Here is a 17,273-nt window from a genome sequence, read left to right on the forward strand (position 1 = left end):
CACACTACAAACTCCTGGCTTCAGACCAGCAGAAGGGAAGGTGGAAGCCCTTAGGAACAAACAGTTGATCCTCACTCTCGTTTTTTGTGATCCAATCTATTTATGACCATGGGAGAGGTTGGGTGAGGAGGAGCCACATTCCACCTCACTATCCCACCCGTCCTTCCTCCCCATTCGTCACATTCTGCAGGGAGAATGAATGCTTGCAGCCACGATGCAATGTTTCTCTGCTTCCTCCCTTATCTCAGCCTCATCCGTCAGTCCGAGTGTAAGATCACGGACAAGCCCCGGTGACGTAAAATGGCTTCCTGATTCCTACAGCTCTGCCGTCCCCATCGCACGGAGACATCTTGTTATCAGCATGCTAATGCCCCACTCCAAGGGGATGCAGTGCTGCAACATGGGACTGTCTGGGGCTCTTTAGTGTTCTGCCCTGGGGCTGTGTGAAACATGGTATGGTCTGAAATACAGCAAACAACGCTACTGCAGGTCACTCACTGGGATACAACAGCCCCCAGATATACCTGAGTCTTGTGCCATCATTGTGCCTTCTGCACAGACACCCTCCCCCCCAGACATCTGAGCCTCATTGCACTTGGTTAGTGCCTGGCTGTGATTGAAAAGTCCATCCAGATGAGGTTCCTCTACCATCTTTTTAACGTAATTTAATCTATCCTGTGCCTTTATTTTAAGACTATCGGGCTGGCCCCCCATTTCCCTCCACAGTGCACACAGCCTCACATGTAAGCTCCCAAATCCATTTCAAATGCCAAGGGCTGGGAGCACACTCAGACCCGGAGGACAAATGGGGCCAAATCTACCCCAGGTTTAGGCCCGTTGACATGAATGGACATAGAGCAGGGACGGATTTGGACCCGAGCGCTTTGTGTTATTCTTAACTGACCATCACCCCCACCCCCAAGTCATACAGCCAAGCAGCACTGATTGGCTCCAGAGTTGGCTGCACTGAGCTCTCCTCCTTTAGAGAGGGGGTTTGCAGAATGTGCATGCTTTGGGTCAGCAGCTTTCCTCACGGCTCTGAGAATGCATTTTATTAAACCTTTATACACAAACACACAGTGAGAATCGCTGTGAAAGTATGATGGTCCCCAGACAAAACTTGATAACTTGCTCTGTCTGCCTTGAGGTCATGCAAAGTCGTGCCACTTTGTGGTGACTCCTACTACATGTAAGCAGCCTGGAAAATGTCTATGGTCCTGGGTTTAAAAGGGCTGGTCAGTTTAGCCCTATACAATATAGAACAGAGGTCTCAAACTTAGTTTACCTTAGGGTCAGTGCCAGTCCTCAAATCCTCCCAGCGGGCCAATAAGGTCACTTCGCTCCCTTGGCCTCACGCAGTCCTGGCTGACTCTGCCCGGCGACTAGTGACGCTGCCTCCATGGCTGACTCTGCCCAGCGACTAGTTATGATACCTCTGTCCCTCTCCCCCGGCCGATGGGAGCTGTGGTGGGGGGAAGGGGGAGCAGCACCTGCAGCAGACAGAGCCAGCAGCGTGGCTGCATGGGTCTCTCCTCCGGGGGGAGGGGCATGCAAATCTCTCCTGCCCGCTCCCCTCCTGCCCCTCCTCCCCCCAGCTGGCAGCCATGGGGGCCGGATGAAATAACTTTTTAAAAAGTTTCCGTGGGCTGCAGTACGGAGGTTCTTGGGCCGCAGATGGCCCACGGGCTGGGACTTTGAGACCCCAATATAGAACCTGCAGGATTTTCTATGTTATATTCACAGTAACATAGGAACTGCCATATCACATCAGACCCAAGGTCCATCTAATCCAATATTATGTCTCCGGTGATGGGCAACATCAGATGGTTTGGAGGAAGGTGCAGGAAACCTCATAGAAAACAGTTATGGAATAACCTGCCCAAAGAGAAAATGTCTTCCTAAACCTGATGTCCTTACTCAGACAAACATCCGTTGAAGTCAATGGGAATTTTGCTTGGAGCAAGGACTGAATAAAATATCTGGCCCTCAAATTTTAGTACAGATCAGAAATATAAGATGCCAAGAAAGAAGATGAACAACAAAGAAAGAGAAAGAAAGAGAGTGTGTGCACTGACCTTTTCAGTGTTTCAAAGGGAACCTGCAGTTACAGAGGTTTCAATTACCTTAGTCCTTCAAAGGCATAAAAGCTCCTGCAAACAAACCACTAGTGCCCAGCAGTGAAAGGGTCAATCACCCTTGCTGTATCAGTCTACTACACTCAGGAGACAGGTTCCAGTACACAGTGTAGTCTGTGTTTCCTGTCCAAGAGCAGCAAGATTAAAGTGAAAAAGAAAACAAGTTAACACTATTCCTGGATATTTTTGCTACCCATATTACAGCTGCATTAAAAATAACTTCGGCCTCCATGAACATGACGGTAGAGAACATTACATACCACAGGAACGAACAGGCATTAGTCAGCGGTGGGGAAGGGTTACTGTAAGAGACTGCAAATGAGTTCATACCCTTCCTATATCATACGTGCAGCTAAGGATTTTCTCATCTGGCCTAATAAACTCCCAACACGCAGCACCAATTAACCCTTTGAATGCTAGATGTGCTCTTTGGGGCATCCAGTTTGGCATAGTGCAGCGATTGTGGATGGAATCTTGGCATGTACCTCTCATTGCTAGTTTACAGACCAATGCTCCCGGCATGCACAGCATGAGATATCCCCTTAAAGCACTGGAAAGGCGTTTATTTGGAGTTACCCATTTTAAATAACAGCTAATGTTTAATGCTTTTCCTCTGGAATCTGTAAGTGCTTTACAAAGGTGATTCAGCATTATTGTCATCATTTTACACATGGGGATTTTATGGAGCAGACATCTCACTGAAAGTAATTGGGCGCCTAAATCCATTAGCTGCTTTTGAAAAGCTACCTTGTGACTTGCCCAGGGTCACACATTAAGAGAGTGGCAGAGTGGGAACTAGTATTGAGATCTCTGCATTAGCAGTACAGGTCCTATCCATTGGGCCATGATGCCTCCCAGTTCAAGTAGGCTGTTACCTCTTGAATATTGCGTTTATTTGATTCATTTGTATATTTATTTCTTTATCGTAGATTTCATTTATTTTATTTTAGTTATAGCCGAGCTGTGGTTTTGATTTGCCTTGCGCACCTTTTGTGCAGCCATTTAATTGGATTTAGAATGGGATTTTCAAAAGTAGACATGTGCCCACTGTAACCAGAGGTGTGACTGCAGCATGTGTGGACATTCGGTTTGGAAGTGAATTAAGATAAACTGAATTAAGGCCACTTTAATTCTGAATAACAGCATCTGTACAAGATCTTAATGCGGTTTGACTAGCCCACTTCAAATTCACACCTTTCGTTGATTTGGATTAACTTTCCTGGTTGTCCCCTGTAGACAAACCCTGACTCAGGAGCACAAATCTCATTGAAAATCAGATTGATAGCTGCTTGAGTACATAGCCAGGGTCCTAGGCAGGCTTGTGCAGCCTATGCTGCCCGGGCTTCGCTGCTATTGTTTGCTAGATCAAAATGACCTCTGGATTTTTCTATGCCTGTGGGGTGGGAGAGGGGGAGCAGGATTTGCCTCTTAAATCAAAGGGGCTCAGAGTAGGGAAATCCTTCTATGCATCTGGATTGTAGACACTGAAGTCAGGATACTCAATAGCACAACCCAAACCTTTGAGTCAGGTCCCGGAGCTCAGACTCCAGCCTTGCTATAAAACAGAGAGGAGAAGAGTGTTGATACTGAAGCACCCTCAAAGGCCTGGGCTGTGCTTGAGGGAACTAGGTTCCCATCCTGCCTGTATATCTGGCTTTGAATTAAGTGATAAAACTGCCATTTCCTTGGCATCTAATATGTCATGTAAATTGGGCAAACAAGCACACACCTGATGCAGCTTGCATGTGCCAAGCAGTTCCCTTGGGACCTCCGTGGATCACTAAAACACCATGGCTAGAGCACAGAGGCCAGAGTGGTGCAGTGAAGTAGATAACTGCCTGCTGGTTACAATTTAAGGGCTACATTTAATATATATATATATTCTTCAGATATACAGGGGGAAAAACCTGCGAAATGAATGTGAAAATATACGCATAGTAGTAAATGTCTCAAGGTGAGTCCAATAAATGCATCTCCCTACCTAAGAGATACACCTTGAAGTATGGGAGAGTTTAAGGGCTTGTCTACACAGGGAATTATTTTGGAATATCTATTCCTGAATAACTCCTTGTGTGGATGCCCTTATTCTGGAATGAAAGTGCCTTATTCCAAATCAGTTTAATTCAGAATTCTTCTGGAATAAGAGCATCCACACATGGAGTTAATACGGAATAATTATTTTGCGTTAAATTCACACCCTACCTTAATGTGAATTAAATTCTCACTGGAGACATGCCCTACCTGTCGTATAGTTCAGCTATGTCTCTGAACTACAAGGGGGATAGATCTCAGTTAAGATATAGCTTCCCGCAGAATAGTGGCGGGCCATTAAAAACTTCAGTTTGACTCCCAGCAGTAACTAAATTGAACAGATTCCCATTCCAAAGATAAGGAAACCCTCAAATACCAGAATACAGGTGAACACTTCAGTGTGGCAAAATATCTGTGTCTTGATGGCAGGCTTAGTTGGCAGGAGTAAGGGGTTGTTGAAATGAAATCTCAGGCAATCAAGATGGAGATGTTCAGTTGTGATTAAATCCAATTGGCTTTGAAAAGCTCACCACAAATTTGTAAGGCAGCCCACTGACTTTGTTAACTGAAATGTAACAGCATGGCTACATCTCCTCCACATCCCTCCTAGTACATGCTAGGCCAGATCTTAGGGAGTTGTGTCTGTGCTCTGGGCATGCCCACATAGTAGGGGTGATTGATCAAGCTCTTAGTTATGCCTCTATCGAGTCACAGTGCTCTGAATTAAGGAGCTTCCAGAAACACGTGAGGGAAGAATATTCCACTTGATCCTACTTTTTTTCTTCCATTATTTTTTCCGTTCATGCTGTTTATTAACTGGAATGGCCGATAATGACCTTATCAATGCCCCCACGCTCCTTATCACAGCCCCCTCGATTTCGCCTAGTTAGCCAGGTTCATGTCACAAACAGACCTCAGTGTGACATGGGGCCCCCTTCCCCGCATTTCCTGCTTTACCTAAATTTGAAACTCTCTGGCAGGAAGTGACCCATCTTGCAGTCGAGGCGAGCTTGGCCGATCTGTTTCAGCAGGTCCTTCTTGCTGCAGCCATATCCGTTGAAAACACAGCCCCCGAAGAGCAGCTTCCCTCCAGCGTACATCTGTTGACAAACAGGCAGGAAGAAGAAAGAGGAAAAAAACCCGCTTTACCATAAAAAAAAAATAAAACCAAGCGTGAAAGCTTGGGCCAAATGGCTTCCTTTTCCTGTTTTGCACAGGACTCTTAGATGTTTTCACCCAGTGGTTAGGGCCTCTGAGTGCTGCAAACACACTTTCTGCCTTCAGAGCAGTTAACACCATCAGTGCTGACTGGAATTCAACTTACTTTTGGAGTGGAAAAGTATGGGACTGTCCTCCACACTGTGAAAGCCCTTTTGCCGGCAATGTTTCTATGAACCCGCTGGACATTAGTGACAACTAGACGCTACACTGTGCTTTAGGAATAGAGTAGGGTAGATTGATCGAGAGCAGGACCAGCTCTAGGCACCAGCAAAGCAAGCACGTGCTTGGGGTGGCACAATTCCAGGGGCAGCATTCTGGCCATCCCTTTTTTTTTTTTGCTTGAGGTGGCAAAAAACCTAGAGCCTGCCCTGGATGTGAGCGTAACATACGTATGGCTGCATGAATTCTGAAGCTATTCAAGGTCGTAGAGCTGGGCAGAGTTTGGTGGTTTCCTGGTCAGGAGTTTTTTTGGGGGGAAACATTGTAGGTTCTGATTTGTGCTGGGTTTACACCCAATGAGTTTTGTTTGAGCCAACCTCAAATCTCAAAACATTCCCTCTTCTTCCTCTGGAACAGCGGTTGTAAGCATCACAGAGGCTGGAGGAGAGGATGGCTGAGCAATTAATTGACGTGTACATGGGACTAATGTGAAGCTGGTGATGTAAGTGTGTCAATACATGACAACTTTTTTCCATTTGCATGCCTCACTTTACTTATAAGTGCTGGCTAGGAATAGAAACAGAAGCATGAACATTCAAGATGGATGCTGTTTATATGATATCAGGTACCTCCTGGGCCCTGTTTTCTTGAGACCTCAAGCCTAATCTTGCAGATCAGAGGATCAAGGAAGCACTAGAGTTTGTGCAAAAATTAAGGGTTATTTACATTTTCTTTTGATCATTTGTTTCAGTCTGTGTGGGTTTATTAACCCCTTCCCCTGGAATTTAAGGCCAAATGAACCCAAATGCTCAAACTGATACCCACTGGAAACAGCTGTGTTTTTCCTGGGTTGGGATGAAAATGCAGCCAACTGAAAAACAGCAAGATTTTGTAGAAAAACTTTTGCAAAAATTCATCAATTTAACTGGAGAAAAAATCAAAATGTGAATGTTTTCAAGCAGCTCTAGAGCTAGATGAAAAATGGGATGTATTTTTCACAAAAAATATACATGAACATTTCACCCTTTTTAATCAATGACAAGTTAACTCTGAAACGTAACTGTTTCACTGCTGACCATTTTAACTGAAACCTCCAGGTAACCGGGGATTGTGGGTAACCTTTTTAGTAATGGGTACTTCTGCTTACATTGCATGGTCTGATCCCTAGTTAGAAACCATGTGAATCCAGAGCTTCCTGGTTTTTCTACTCTAGCTCAGAAATCAGTCCAAAGCTGGGCCCAGATTTGCAACTTTCTGCAAATCTGGGTTCTAAATTCTTCGGTATAAACCCAAGCTGAACCTCTGAGTCTGCTGAGGTTCATCAGTCTCTACTACAGGGAGTCTTCTGGCCCTCTCTGCCGTTTCTTCATGCCACTCCTGTGATGTATATGTGTCAAAAAGGGGTGAAATGGGCCTGTGGAGAATTCCCCCAGGAAGGGGGTGACATAGGTAGTCCTAGAGCACTCCCGTGCAGCCCCCAGCACAAGGGGCTGGCTGAGGGCAGGAAGGGAGAAGTGCCTAGAGTACAGAGTACTTCATTTGTTGTGGAATACAGAACAGCCTAGCGGTGGCTGATGGCAACTACCATCAGTTAGAGCAGCCTTAGGATCCGCTCTAGCTTACATTGGGGGCCAAATCCCTATCCTCAAAGTAGCCTGGAATATCAGAGGTGAAGAGTTATCACAAAGCTACCTTTGCACCCACCTCTCCTGGGCTGAGCCTCCTGCTAGGCACAGCATGGTCCTTCAACTTCCACCTTCTACTTACAGCAGGATACATTCTGCAGCAGCTTTTGTGTCGTTCAGGATTTGCAATGAATAGATATATACCTGATCCATATGAAATCTTAATATAGCCTTGACAGCCCTAAAAACTCTGTTCCCTGATTGGGGCAGTGCAGAAGAAGATGCATTACAATTCAATACTGTGCATTCTATTTTTTCCATAGTGTCATTTGCACATAGAATCATAAGGGAAAGAGACGATTTCAAGCCAAGACTTAACGGAGGAGAAGTGATTCAGTGGAACACAGCCCAGGGGTAGCACAAATGAAGGAGCCACCCTGCTCCAGCTGTAGACCACCGTGGGGAGGAGATCTGGAATGAAGGTGGCAAAGACAGGTGGAGAAGTGAGATGGCAAGTGGATGTGGGGGACAACATGTGTGGAGACCTGTGGAGTAGAGTGAGTCAGTGGATATGAGATCAGAGCAGCAGGGTGGAGACTGAAGGAGCATAACGATTAGGGGAGTGATAATTAGGGGGAACAGGGTGGGATAGGAAGACGTGAGGTCAGAGCAATAGGATGGAGACAGAGAGTAGGTGGATATATGCAGGGTGTGACAAAAGGAGTGGAGTGAATGGGTGGAGGGCCGGGAAAGGGGAGTAGAAGGATGAGAGATCAGGATGGTGGGGCACAGAATGCAGGGAGATATGGAAAGTGCATGGTCAATTGTCAGTGGTGGTTACTGGATCACACACTTGCTCTATTTGTACATCTGTGTGAGGAAGAAAAGGGTTGTTTCAAAGCTGAAGCTCACTGATTGCCTCACAAGTTACTCTCTCTTCTGGTCAAAGTGCCGTGTGTGGGCAACTGGCCTGAGTTCTGAACGCCAGCAGCTCCCTCTGGTGTTATCTGATTAATCTCTCTGAACTGCGAGGAGCAGCAGCAGAGGGTGTAGAAAGGCACTGAAAGCCAGCACTGGTGTTAGGATTGCTACCAGCACTTTCATATCTTCTCACAAAAGGAAAGCCAGAAGGGCTGCGTGTTTAGAAGACCAAATACATCAGGCATCTAACTACAGGATCTGGAAAAGGAGCAGGTGTGTCTGAAACCAAAGTGCAATATACCCATTTACTTGAAAAACTTTCAAGCTGAATTGCTGTGTTCCTATCCTGCCTACCCACACTTTACAATTGGGTAGATGTTTCCACGTTCATTTGAACAAAGCTAATGCGCCACTCGATGTCTCCTGACATAGTTATAGATACATATCCTGATTTCTCCCATTAGATCTACCCTCTGTGTGAAAGAGGTGGGAGACATAGGGGGGTTGGGAGTTGAAATATCTTCCACATTGCAGGGTGGCCTTTCTAAATTGGAATCAGTCTCAATGTGCCCAAGTATTTTGCATCTCTGGCTGCTGTATTCATCAACTTCTGGAGCACAGGGGACTGCAGGCACTGAGGGAATGCAGTAGTGTTGAATGAATTAGCTTATTAGCTTGAGGCTGGAGCAACTCTGTCTAATTTGGCCTGTCCCCAGTGACCACCTGCAAGCTACAGATGAGTGAACATGTAGCAGCCTGTCTGCTAAAAGGAGCAAGCCAACCAGAGTGCTTAATGTCCCCAATGTATGATCTATGTTGCCCATCAGACCCTGCACAATGTTCAAGAGTCTGTTTCTTAGCTTCTAAGCCCTGGAAAGGGGAAGGACCATGTTATCCCCAGCACCATCTCCTTTTCCACTTTTAATTGCAACAACTGCGTTCCACAGGAATGTTACGGATGATAGAGTTCAGGTTCACCATCGAAGGAGGCAACAGCAGGGCCTCGTTGTTGGAAGGCTCATAGCAAACAACGTCATTTTCACCAGTTATCAGGTTAAGTCCAACTCTTTGCATCTACAGATCCCGCAGCAAACCTCAGCTAGTTTAGCAGACATTCAATTAATAACTGTGTAGAAGCAGCCCCAACAACAGTCTGGTAGCTTCAACAGGGGATGGAGGATGAGGACTCCTGGATTCTATTCCTAGCTCATTTGGTGACATTGTGTGTGCTTCTGGCAGAAGGGACTTAGCAGGAAAAACAACTAATAGGAAGGTGCTAAGAAAAATAATCAAGATTCCCTACTTAATTTTATATGTTATGGGACAATTCCTCAGCAGGTGTAAATCTGGGTAGCTCCATGTAAACCAAAGGAGGCAATGAAGCTACACCAATGGACACCTGCTGAGGATCTGACCCTATCAATCTATTTACTCATAAGCCCCTTTCAGGGCAATATTTAATTTCCCAGCCCACCTGCAGGCAAAGCAATAGTTCAGTAAAATGATTGCAGCTATTAGACATTTAAAAGTCCCTTCCACTTCTGTGGAGACAGCATGATCTGAGGAAGGTTTGTCTGGTCTTTTGGAGCCACACTCTTATTGTCCAGCCAGGATTGCATTCCTTACAAGTGTGTTGGCTATTCACAAACAAAATGCCAACATACTGTTTGTTCAGGAAGTCTTCAGTGTAAAAATTCTTCTAAGTACAGGATAGTCACAATATGATAATCACACTACAGAATTGGTCACCTAAGTTGCACGGGCCTGTTTCTAGCCCTGACAGACATTTCAAGATGGCCACCTGAGCACTCCTATAGTGAACCTTCATGCAAACACAGTCACACAGGTGTCCGCAGATAAACCCTCTCTACCCCCAAATCTGTACTCAGAGCATTACCTGAGTGCTTTTGCTGTGCACAAACAGGAAAAGAAATGGCTTGCATGCATGTAGGAGTGTTTGTGGGAAAGGGATGAGCATGATGTGGAATGGAACTTAATTTAGATGTCACCAAATTATTTACAATAACCTCAGGGCAGTGTTTGTCCAGCTCTGCTCCAACTGATATTTCTTTGCTGTGGGGCTAGGCAGGAGAATTCTTCAAGTGATTAACGAACTATTAAGCTCAGTGCTAATTACACTGGGGGTACAAGCAGTGCTTAATTTATGCCAAGGCTTGCCAGGGCTGAGCCCTGGCATCTCTGGGCTTGGCTGTTCATAGCCCCGGCACCTCTGGGCTCGGCTGTTCATAGCCCTGGCACCTCTGGGCTTGCTGTGTCAGTTTTGAAAGTAAAAAAAAAATTGCTTGAGCCTCAAGTACGTAATTGCTTGAATCCCGACACCTCTTTCATTACACATTAAGCACTAGGTACAAGGGTCAGGAGGCCTACCCTAAGGAGAATGAAGGAGATGTCAGGCAGTAACAGCATCTCAGGACCAATCTCATTTCTGCAAACATCACAAAAGACAATTGGGTGGTTTCCATCACACTAGTACCTAGTAGAGCACAGATCAACAAGCAGCCCTGTGCAAGAGGTTCGGTAAGGTAAAGCGCCATTATCAGTCCGTAAGAGTCAGTCTCTCTGTAACTGTCATGGAAGAGGAAGGGGAATCAGGAAGGGTCATTTGGAGTGGAATGGCCAACGTCAGCTTCATCTGTTGAAATCTCCTCGACAAAGAACTCCTCCCTGGGCGAGAGCCTTACAATTTTGCTTTCTACTCCAGCTCTCTGCATTAGCTCAGCTCAGTTATTCAGCAGAGCACATAATACCCACCAATGCAGTGGCTGTTAAGAGGCATTTACACATTTTCAAACAGTGGCATTTGTCCAGGAAGAAATCACAACATGCAGCCCAGCCGAGCAGACCAATGGACCTTTCCTAGACACTCCTCTCCCCGCTCCTGCCACCACCCACACAGGGCTTTTTAAATCCTCCCAAGGGATTTGGTGCATTTCATGGGGTCAGACATGGGCATGTGCGGGATCTGTTTACTGCTGGCAGCAAAGATAAAAAAATGTGTGGGGCAGGGACAAGGGTGTGGGAGCTGGGCTTAGTGGCATGATGAGAATTGGTGCAATGTGTCACATGAAGGGGAGATTAAACAGGCAGAGCAAGAGCTATTGTACATCTGCCTACTCAAGCACAATTGGAATAACTGGCACTTATTCAGCAGCTGTCATTCCGGGCTATCAAAGCACTTTACAAAACGGCAAATTAATATTATCGTGTCCATTTTACAGATGGAGAAGCTGAGGCACAGAGAAGTTAAGTGACTTGCCCAAAGACATACAGTGAGTCAGTAGCAAAGCTGCAGTGAGACTCCAGGTTGCCTGATTTTCATGCTGTTTCCTTGGCGAGGCTCAGTTTTTCTATATTTCTGTCTCCCTCAGCTATCCCTAGTTTTCTTTTCAAAACTGTAATCCTCCCCCCTCCCTTGTGCTTTAAAGTTACTCATGTCAAACAATGATCAAAACCTTATTTTAATAACTACACTTAAACAAATCTGTCATTAAAATTTCATCCCTTCATCTAGGTCCTTCCTTTGGAAAAACTTTAGCAGTAAATTCTTGGTTCCACAAATCAAAGTCCTTTCAAACAAAACCATTTCATGAAGTTCAAATGCTTCTGCAATGACCTCTGTTTTGACCATAACATCTTATTTGCCTGTACATCCAGACTGTATGTTAACAATAAGCTTAAGTGTGTTGCAGAGGTCAGCCGATGGATTCTGGTTGCTAAATGGAATGAATAATAGCCTTATAACCATTCCAATCCCTGGTCTTGTCTGTCCAGTGAGACAAGAGTGTTACACTTCCACAGTCAGAGATTTACAGGGCTGTAAAAGAGCCATTCTAGAACACAGTAGGGCATTCATTAAAAGGCTCTCTTATACAGCCTTATCTGACTTGGTGCCTCTTTCAATGAACCCAAATAAAAACCTGTGTGAGCCAGGACTCCCAAGAAGGGAACTGTACTTCCATGGAAATAGCCCTTCCCAAAGCAGTGGAATGTCTAGCCGTTCAATAGCACGGTATTTCTTCTGTACAAAACGTGGGCCTTTGGCAAGTGGGTTCTAGTCCCAGCTCTGCCACTGACTCAGTGTGCAGTATGGGCAAAGCCCTTAATTCCTTCCTGCCTCGGTTTCCCAAGCTGTTAAATGGAGATGGTGCTTATTTCACAGAGCAGCTTGAAAGACTGGATTCATTGTAAATTGTGTGATCTTTGGATAGACAGTGCCATGTACCAGCAGAGACTGGGTGAGGACAGGGTTTTGGCTGGATATCAGAGAGGGCTGGTGAAATTATTCACAGTCATCAGATGATTAGGAATAGCCAACATACTGACACTGACTGGCACATTTTTGGAGTAGAACAGCTGAAGAGTCTATACTAATAGAAATTCATTGAGTGCTTACATATTGAAGGCAAAATCCTGAAGTCCTTATTTGGTTAAAACTCTCATTGAAGTGAACAAGAGATTTGACCCACAGGGATTATCTAGAATATCTGATGAATACTTATTTATTCAGTGAGGTAGCTGTTACTGTTAGGGTTGAGATGGCTGTGTCTATTATTTGTAGGGTGTTTTAATCATAAGTGAGTGCTCATTAGGGTTACTTATTTCACTTTAGACATGTGCTTAAATGTTAGGCTAGATGGGGGCTATATAGGCACAATATTACCACATAGACAGTTTGACCCTGCAACACTAGATGGGAGTTTTGCCATTGACTTCAGTGGGAGCAGAATCAGAGTGAGTATTTCACAATAAAATCCATTACTCGGGTGAGACAGGGCCACTTGTGGTCACTAAAACCCCTTTAGAAACTTTTCATAATATAAGGGTGCCAACCCCAGTGTCCTAGCCAAATTCCAGTGTGGGTAACATTCTGCCACCCTAAACTGCTACTGTGGTTTCATCCAGATATGTTATTCTTCAGTTCCTATCCTAAAGTGTTCAGTAGTCTTGCTAGGCTGGGTAGTCTTGCTCTGATGCACACCACCCCAGAAGTGGCTTCATTTCAGGGAGGGGTAAAGTGAGTCCTGACATAGATTGTACGTCACTGTAAGTTTGTGCTCAGACAGCCTAGGACAAAAGGTGCTGGATGAAGCTGAATAGCTATTGTATTGGTAAAAACAAAATAAGGAAGACTTCTACAGCCAAACAGGAATATGACTGGTGACCAAACAGAAAAGTGCCTTCTGTTCTTCAGTTGTAGACACTCTCCTGTCACACATTCACCTCCTAATTTGGTAATGCATATGGATAATGAACGGAGACAAGATATGCACTGGAGGAACATATACAGCATGGCCTTGGGTTTCTCTTAGAGGCATTGGATTCAGCCTTCTTCAAATTTTGGGGGAAATTCGTGGTGTGGGCCCATCTTTATAAGATGGATTTGAACTGTATGACATTAGATCTGAATCCACCCAAATGTGGGGAAGTTTGGATCAGGATCCATATCGAAATATTGCAACTTCGGCCCATCTCAACTTTTTGTAAAGGAACTTCTCTCCTGCCTTAAACCACCATCCTTCCTAGAGGTAATGTGATTCATAGCCAACAAACAGATGTTTTAATGAGTCAGTGACTCTTTCTCCTTCAGATCAGGCTGGTACTCAGCCTCATTTACAATGGAGCTGGCTGGCAGGCAGCACTATGTATAATGTAGTCACCCATGAGTACCATACATCATAGAGACATAGTGTTCTGACTGAGTCACTGAGCCAAAGGTTCAGGGTCCTTCCAAGTGGCAAAACTTCCAGACTTACCAGCACCATTCCCGGAGTGACAGCATGCTTCCGCACAAGCAGAGGTGGCAGGGGGGGCTTTTTTCTCATGACACTGTCCATGTTGTACCTCAGCAAGCGGTAAGGGTCACACCTGCACTAGAGATGGACAAACACATTCATTCTTTCTAGGTCACAGATGTGTAGCCACGTGGCTTAATGCACTAATGGAAGGGGCTAATAGTACAGTGATGAGCACAGTATAAAAACTTGAATAGAATAAAATAGGTCTTTGGGAACTCTAGTGGGGGGGTCTCAGCTAAAAAATAAAGCCCTAATGTTGGTTGTTATAATTTTAAAATGGAATGTGTTAGAATCACTGAAATTGATGATGGAGAAGAATGTAAGTGATTTTTGTCAATCCCAATGACGAAAAGCTATTGCTCCTTAGCAGTATTTGTGAGGGACATATCCAGTCTAGTTTTAGATGATACAAGTGACATAGCACTAGTTAACAGGGGTCACCAAAATATTTTATCTGTGAAGGTTTCGATAGAAATGAGTTGCTGCACTGCATTTGTTGGAGCAGAAGAGGTTGACATCTGTCTATTTTAGGGTTTTCTACTGCTGCACATCACCATAGTATTTGAGCGCCTTCCATATAAAATCAATAGGAACAATCAAAGTCCCAGCTGGACTTCCTGGAGTCTCTGGCACTTCTCCCTTTTCAAGGTGTGGGGAGGAGTTGGGGTTTTGATTTTTTGTGGGGGTTGGGGTTTAGGAGTACAGTGTTATGAAATTACAGTCTAATTACTCTGCCACATTTGTGGCCAGATGCAAGGTTGTTTTGGATCAGGCCCTTGAAGCACTGCAGCAAGAGGTATGTCATTTATATAGCCTTAGCGGTACACAAAATGCTCTTTGATTGTATCATTTATTTCTTCTCGCTGACTGTGACACTTTGCCAGATAAGCTAAAGAATGCTGGGAGTTGCAGACTTGACACAGAGTCGTGTATATACAGGACTGTAACCACATCTGGAACTCAGGCCAGCATTTAATTGTAGGACTGTGTATAAAAACGGTTGGAAATACAATTCTCAAATCCTTACATATATGCTGGCTCTGAGCTCTGACACTGCTATACCATTTCACTGTGACTGTTGAGTGAAACTTGCTTGGTTTTATTATTAATCCAGTCTGGAAAGACTTTCACCACAAAGTGTTAACTCAGTAATTAATCTGATACTCTCATTTGAGTAGAACCTATCTTCTGAATATGTATAATACGGATGTAGCAACATCCTCAATATTTGAACTGGACTGGAGACACTGATGTACAGTTTGAGTCTCTCTCTTTAAGGGCTGTTTTTCTTATAATTGCCATATAATTGCACATGCAGCTGGTTCTGAGACATCAATAGTGACCCCCTAGTGAGATTAAAATAATTGCACTTGCAGTTGTTTCTACTAGAACAGCAGCACATCCTGGTGGCTAGTTTGCAAAATGTGGGTGCAGTCATTATTAAGCTTTATCTTTTAAATAAAGATAACAAAGATAAAGGTAGCAATCAGAATGACATCTTGTGTTGGTTAGACATCTCTTCTGCCTGGTCTATGCATGTTATCACACCAGTGACATTCTGTAGCTCAGTGGTAAGCAGAAAGCCTCATATTTATCATTTCAAGGGGAAATGATCAAGTAGTTTAGGGACAAATTTTATAACTTAACAGTGACTTAATGAACGTGGAGTCTGAACTCCCCCACTCATCGCTAGTAATGGTTCCTCAGCGCCCAAGGTCAAAGTTGGAGCACATTAGTGGACAGCATGAGAAAACTTGAACTGCTGCTGCTGTGTGTTGTAGCTTCTCCATGAAGAGTTCTTCCGTCTCAGATTCATAGATTCCAAGGCCAGAAGGGGCCACTGTGACCATCTCGTCTGACCTCCTGCATAACACAGGCCATAGATCTTCCCCAAAATAATCCCCAAGACTGTCAGTCTAATACTATTCACTAGTGTCACTCACTCTCTGATTAAGTGAGCTGTAGCTCACAAAAGCTTATGCTCATCTCTAAGGTGCCACAAGTCCTCCTTTTCTTTTTGCGGATACAGACTAACGCGGCTGCTACTCTGAAATCTGAACGTTGTGTTTCTTGAAAAGCACGAGGCAGTCCCCCTTTGCTGTGGGTCGCCTACGTGTGTTTTCTGTCCTCTGATCCTTCTCCCCAACCACAATTTACCTGAACACAAGGGGATGGGCGGCCATGCTGTTTTTCCATGTACAGGCTTTGTAACATCCATTCCAAGAAGGGAGAATAGGAAGGGTTTTGGGATGACAAGACAAAGATCACCAGGATCTGATCGGACTTTCTGGGGGCTGAAATAAACTTGTCAAACTCCAAGTCAGTAACAAATGGAATTTTCACGACGCACTTGCAGCCCAGGCCAGTGTCCTGTTTGGAGAGCAGCCTCCGGAGCACAACTGGGCAGTCAGCAATAGATGATGCCCAGGTACTGGCAGGGCGTGCCCCTGCAGCTGAAATAGTTTTAACTCTGCAAGGCATATAAAGTTCAGTTTAGATACATACATAACAGAAGTACATAATATACAGTAGATATTTATTGTAATCCAAGAACGTAGTTAAATACAGGTCACTTTGTTACCATGATTTCAGGCAGAGGCTCCAGTATGCCTAAGACATGGAAATCTGACCCTTTAAAAAGTTGAGTTGGCTTGCAAGTATGTCATAAATATAAAGGGAAGGGTAAACCCCTTTAAAATCCCTCCTGGCCAGAGGAAAAATCCTCTCACCTGTAAAGGGTTAAGAAGCTAAAGGTAACCTCGCTGGCACCTGACCAAAATGACCAATGAAGAGACAAGATACTTTCAAAAGCTGGGAGGAGGGAGAAAAACAAGGGGTCTGTGTCTCTCTGTCAGTATGCTGCTTTGCCGGGGATAGAACAGGAATGGAGTTTTAGAACTTTTAGTAAGTAATCTAGCTAGGCATGCGTTAGATTATGATTTCTTTAAATGGCTGAGAAAAGAATTGTGCTGAATAGAATGACTATTTCTGTCTGTGTGTTTTTTTTGTAACTTAAGGTTTTGCCTAGAGGGATTCTCTATGTTTTGAATCTAATTACCCTGTAAGGTACCTACCATCCTGATTTTACAGGGGTGATTCCTTTACTCCTATTTACTTCTATTTCTATTAAAAGTCTTCTTGTAAAAAAACTGAATGCTTTTTCATTGTTCTCCGATCCAAGGGTTTGGGTCTGTGGTCACCTATGCAAATTGGTGAGGATTTTTACCAAACCTTTCCCAGGAAGTGGGGTGCAAGGGTTGGGAGGATTCTGGGGGGAAAGACGTGTCCAAACTACGTTTCCCAGTAAACCGAGTTAGAGTTTGGTGGTGGCAGTGGTTATTCCAAGGACAAAAGATAAAATTAAT

At 44.5% G+C, this 17,273-nt stretch overlaps 1 protein-coding gene across 1 annotated transcript in view; it reads right to left on the minus strand.

Annotated features, from left to right (window-relative positions):
• C7H3orf20 (chromosome 7 C3orf20 homolog) overlaps window positions 1–17,273 on the minus strand; it is a 49,703-nt gene that overhangs the window by 9,863 nt on the left and 22,567 nt on the right. The window contains exons 12-14 of the mRNA XM_073354737.1: window positions 16,066–16,378; window positions 13,867–13,983; window positions 5,124–5,266 (exon numbers count right to left, since the gene is read on the minus strand). Of these exons, the coding sequence (XP_073210838.1) occupies window positions 5,124–5,266; window positions 13,867–13,983; window positions 16,066–16,378 (573 nt within the window). The remainder of the gene's footprint in view (window positions 1–5,123; window positions 5,267–13,866; window positions 13,984–16,065; window positions 16,379–17,273) is intronic.

Source organism: Lepidochelys kempii, chromosome 7, assembly GCF_965140285.1.
Source record: "Lepidochelys kempii isolate rLepKem1 chromosome 7, rLepKem1.hap1, whole genome shotgun sequence".
Taxonomy (NCBI): domain Eukaryota; kingdom Metazoa; phylum Chordata; order Testudines; family Cheloniidae; genus Lepidochelys; species Lepidochelys kempii.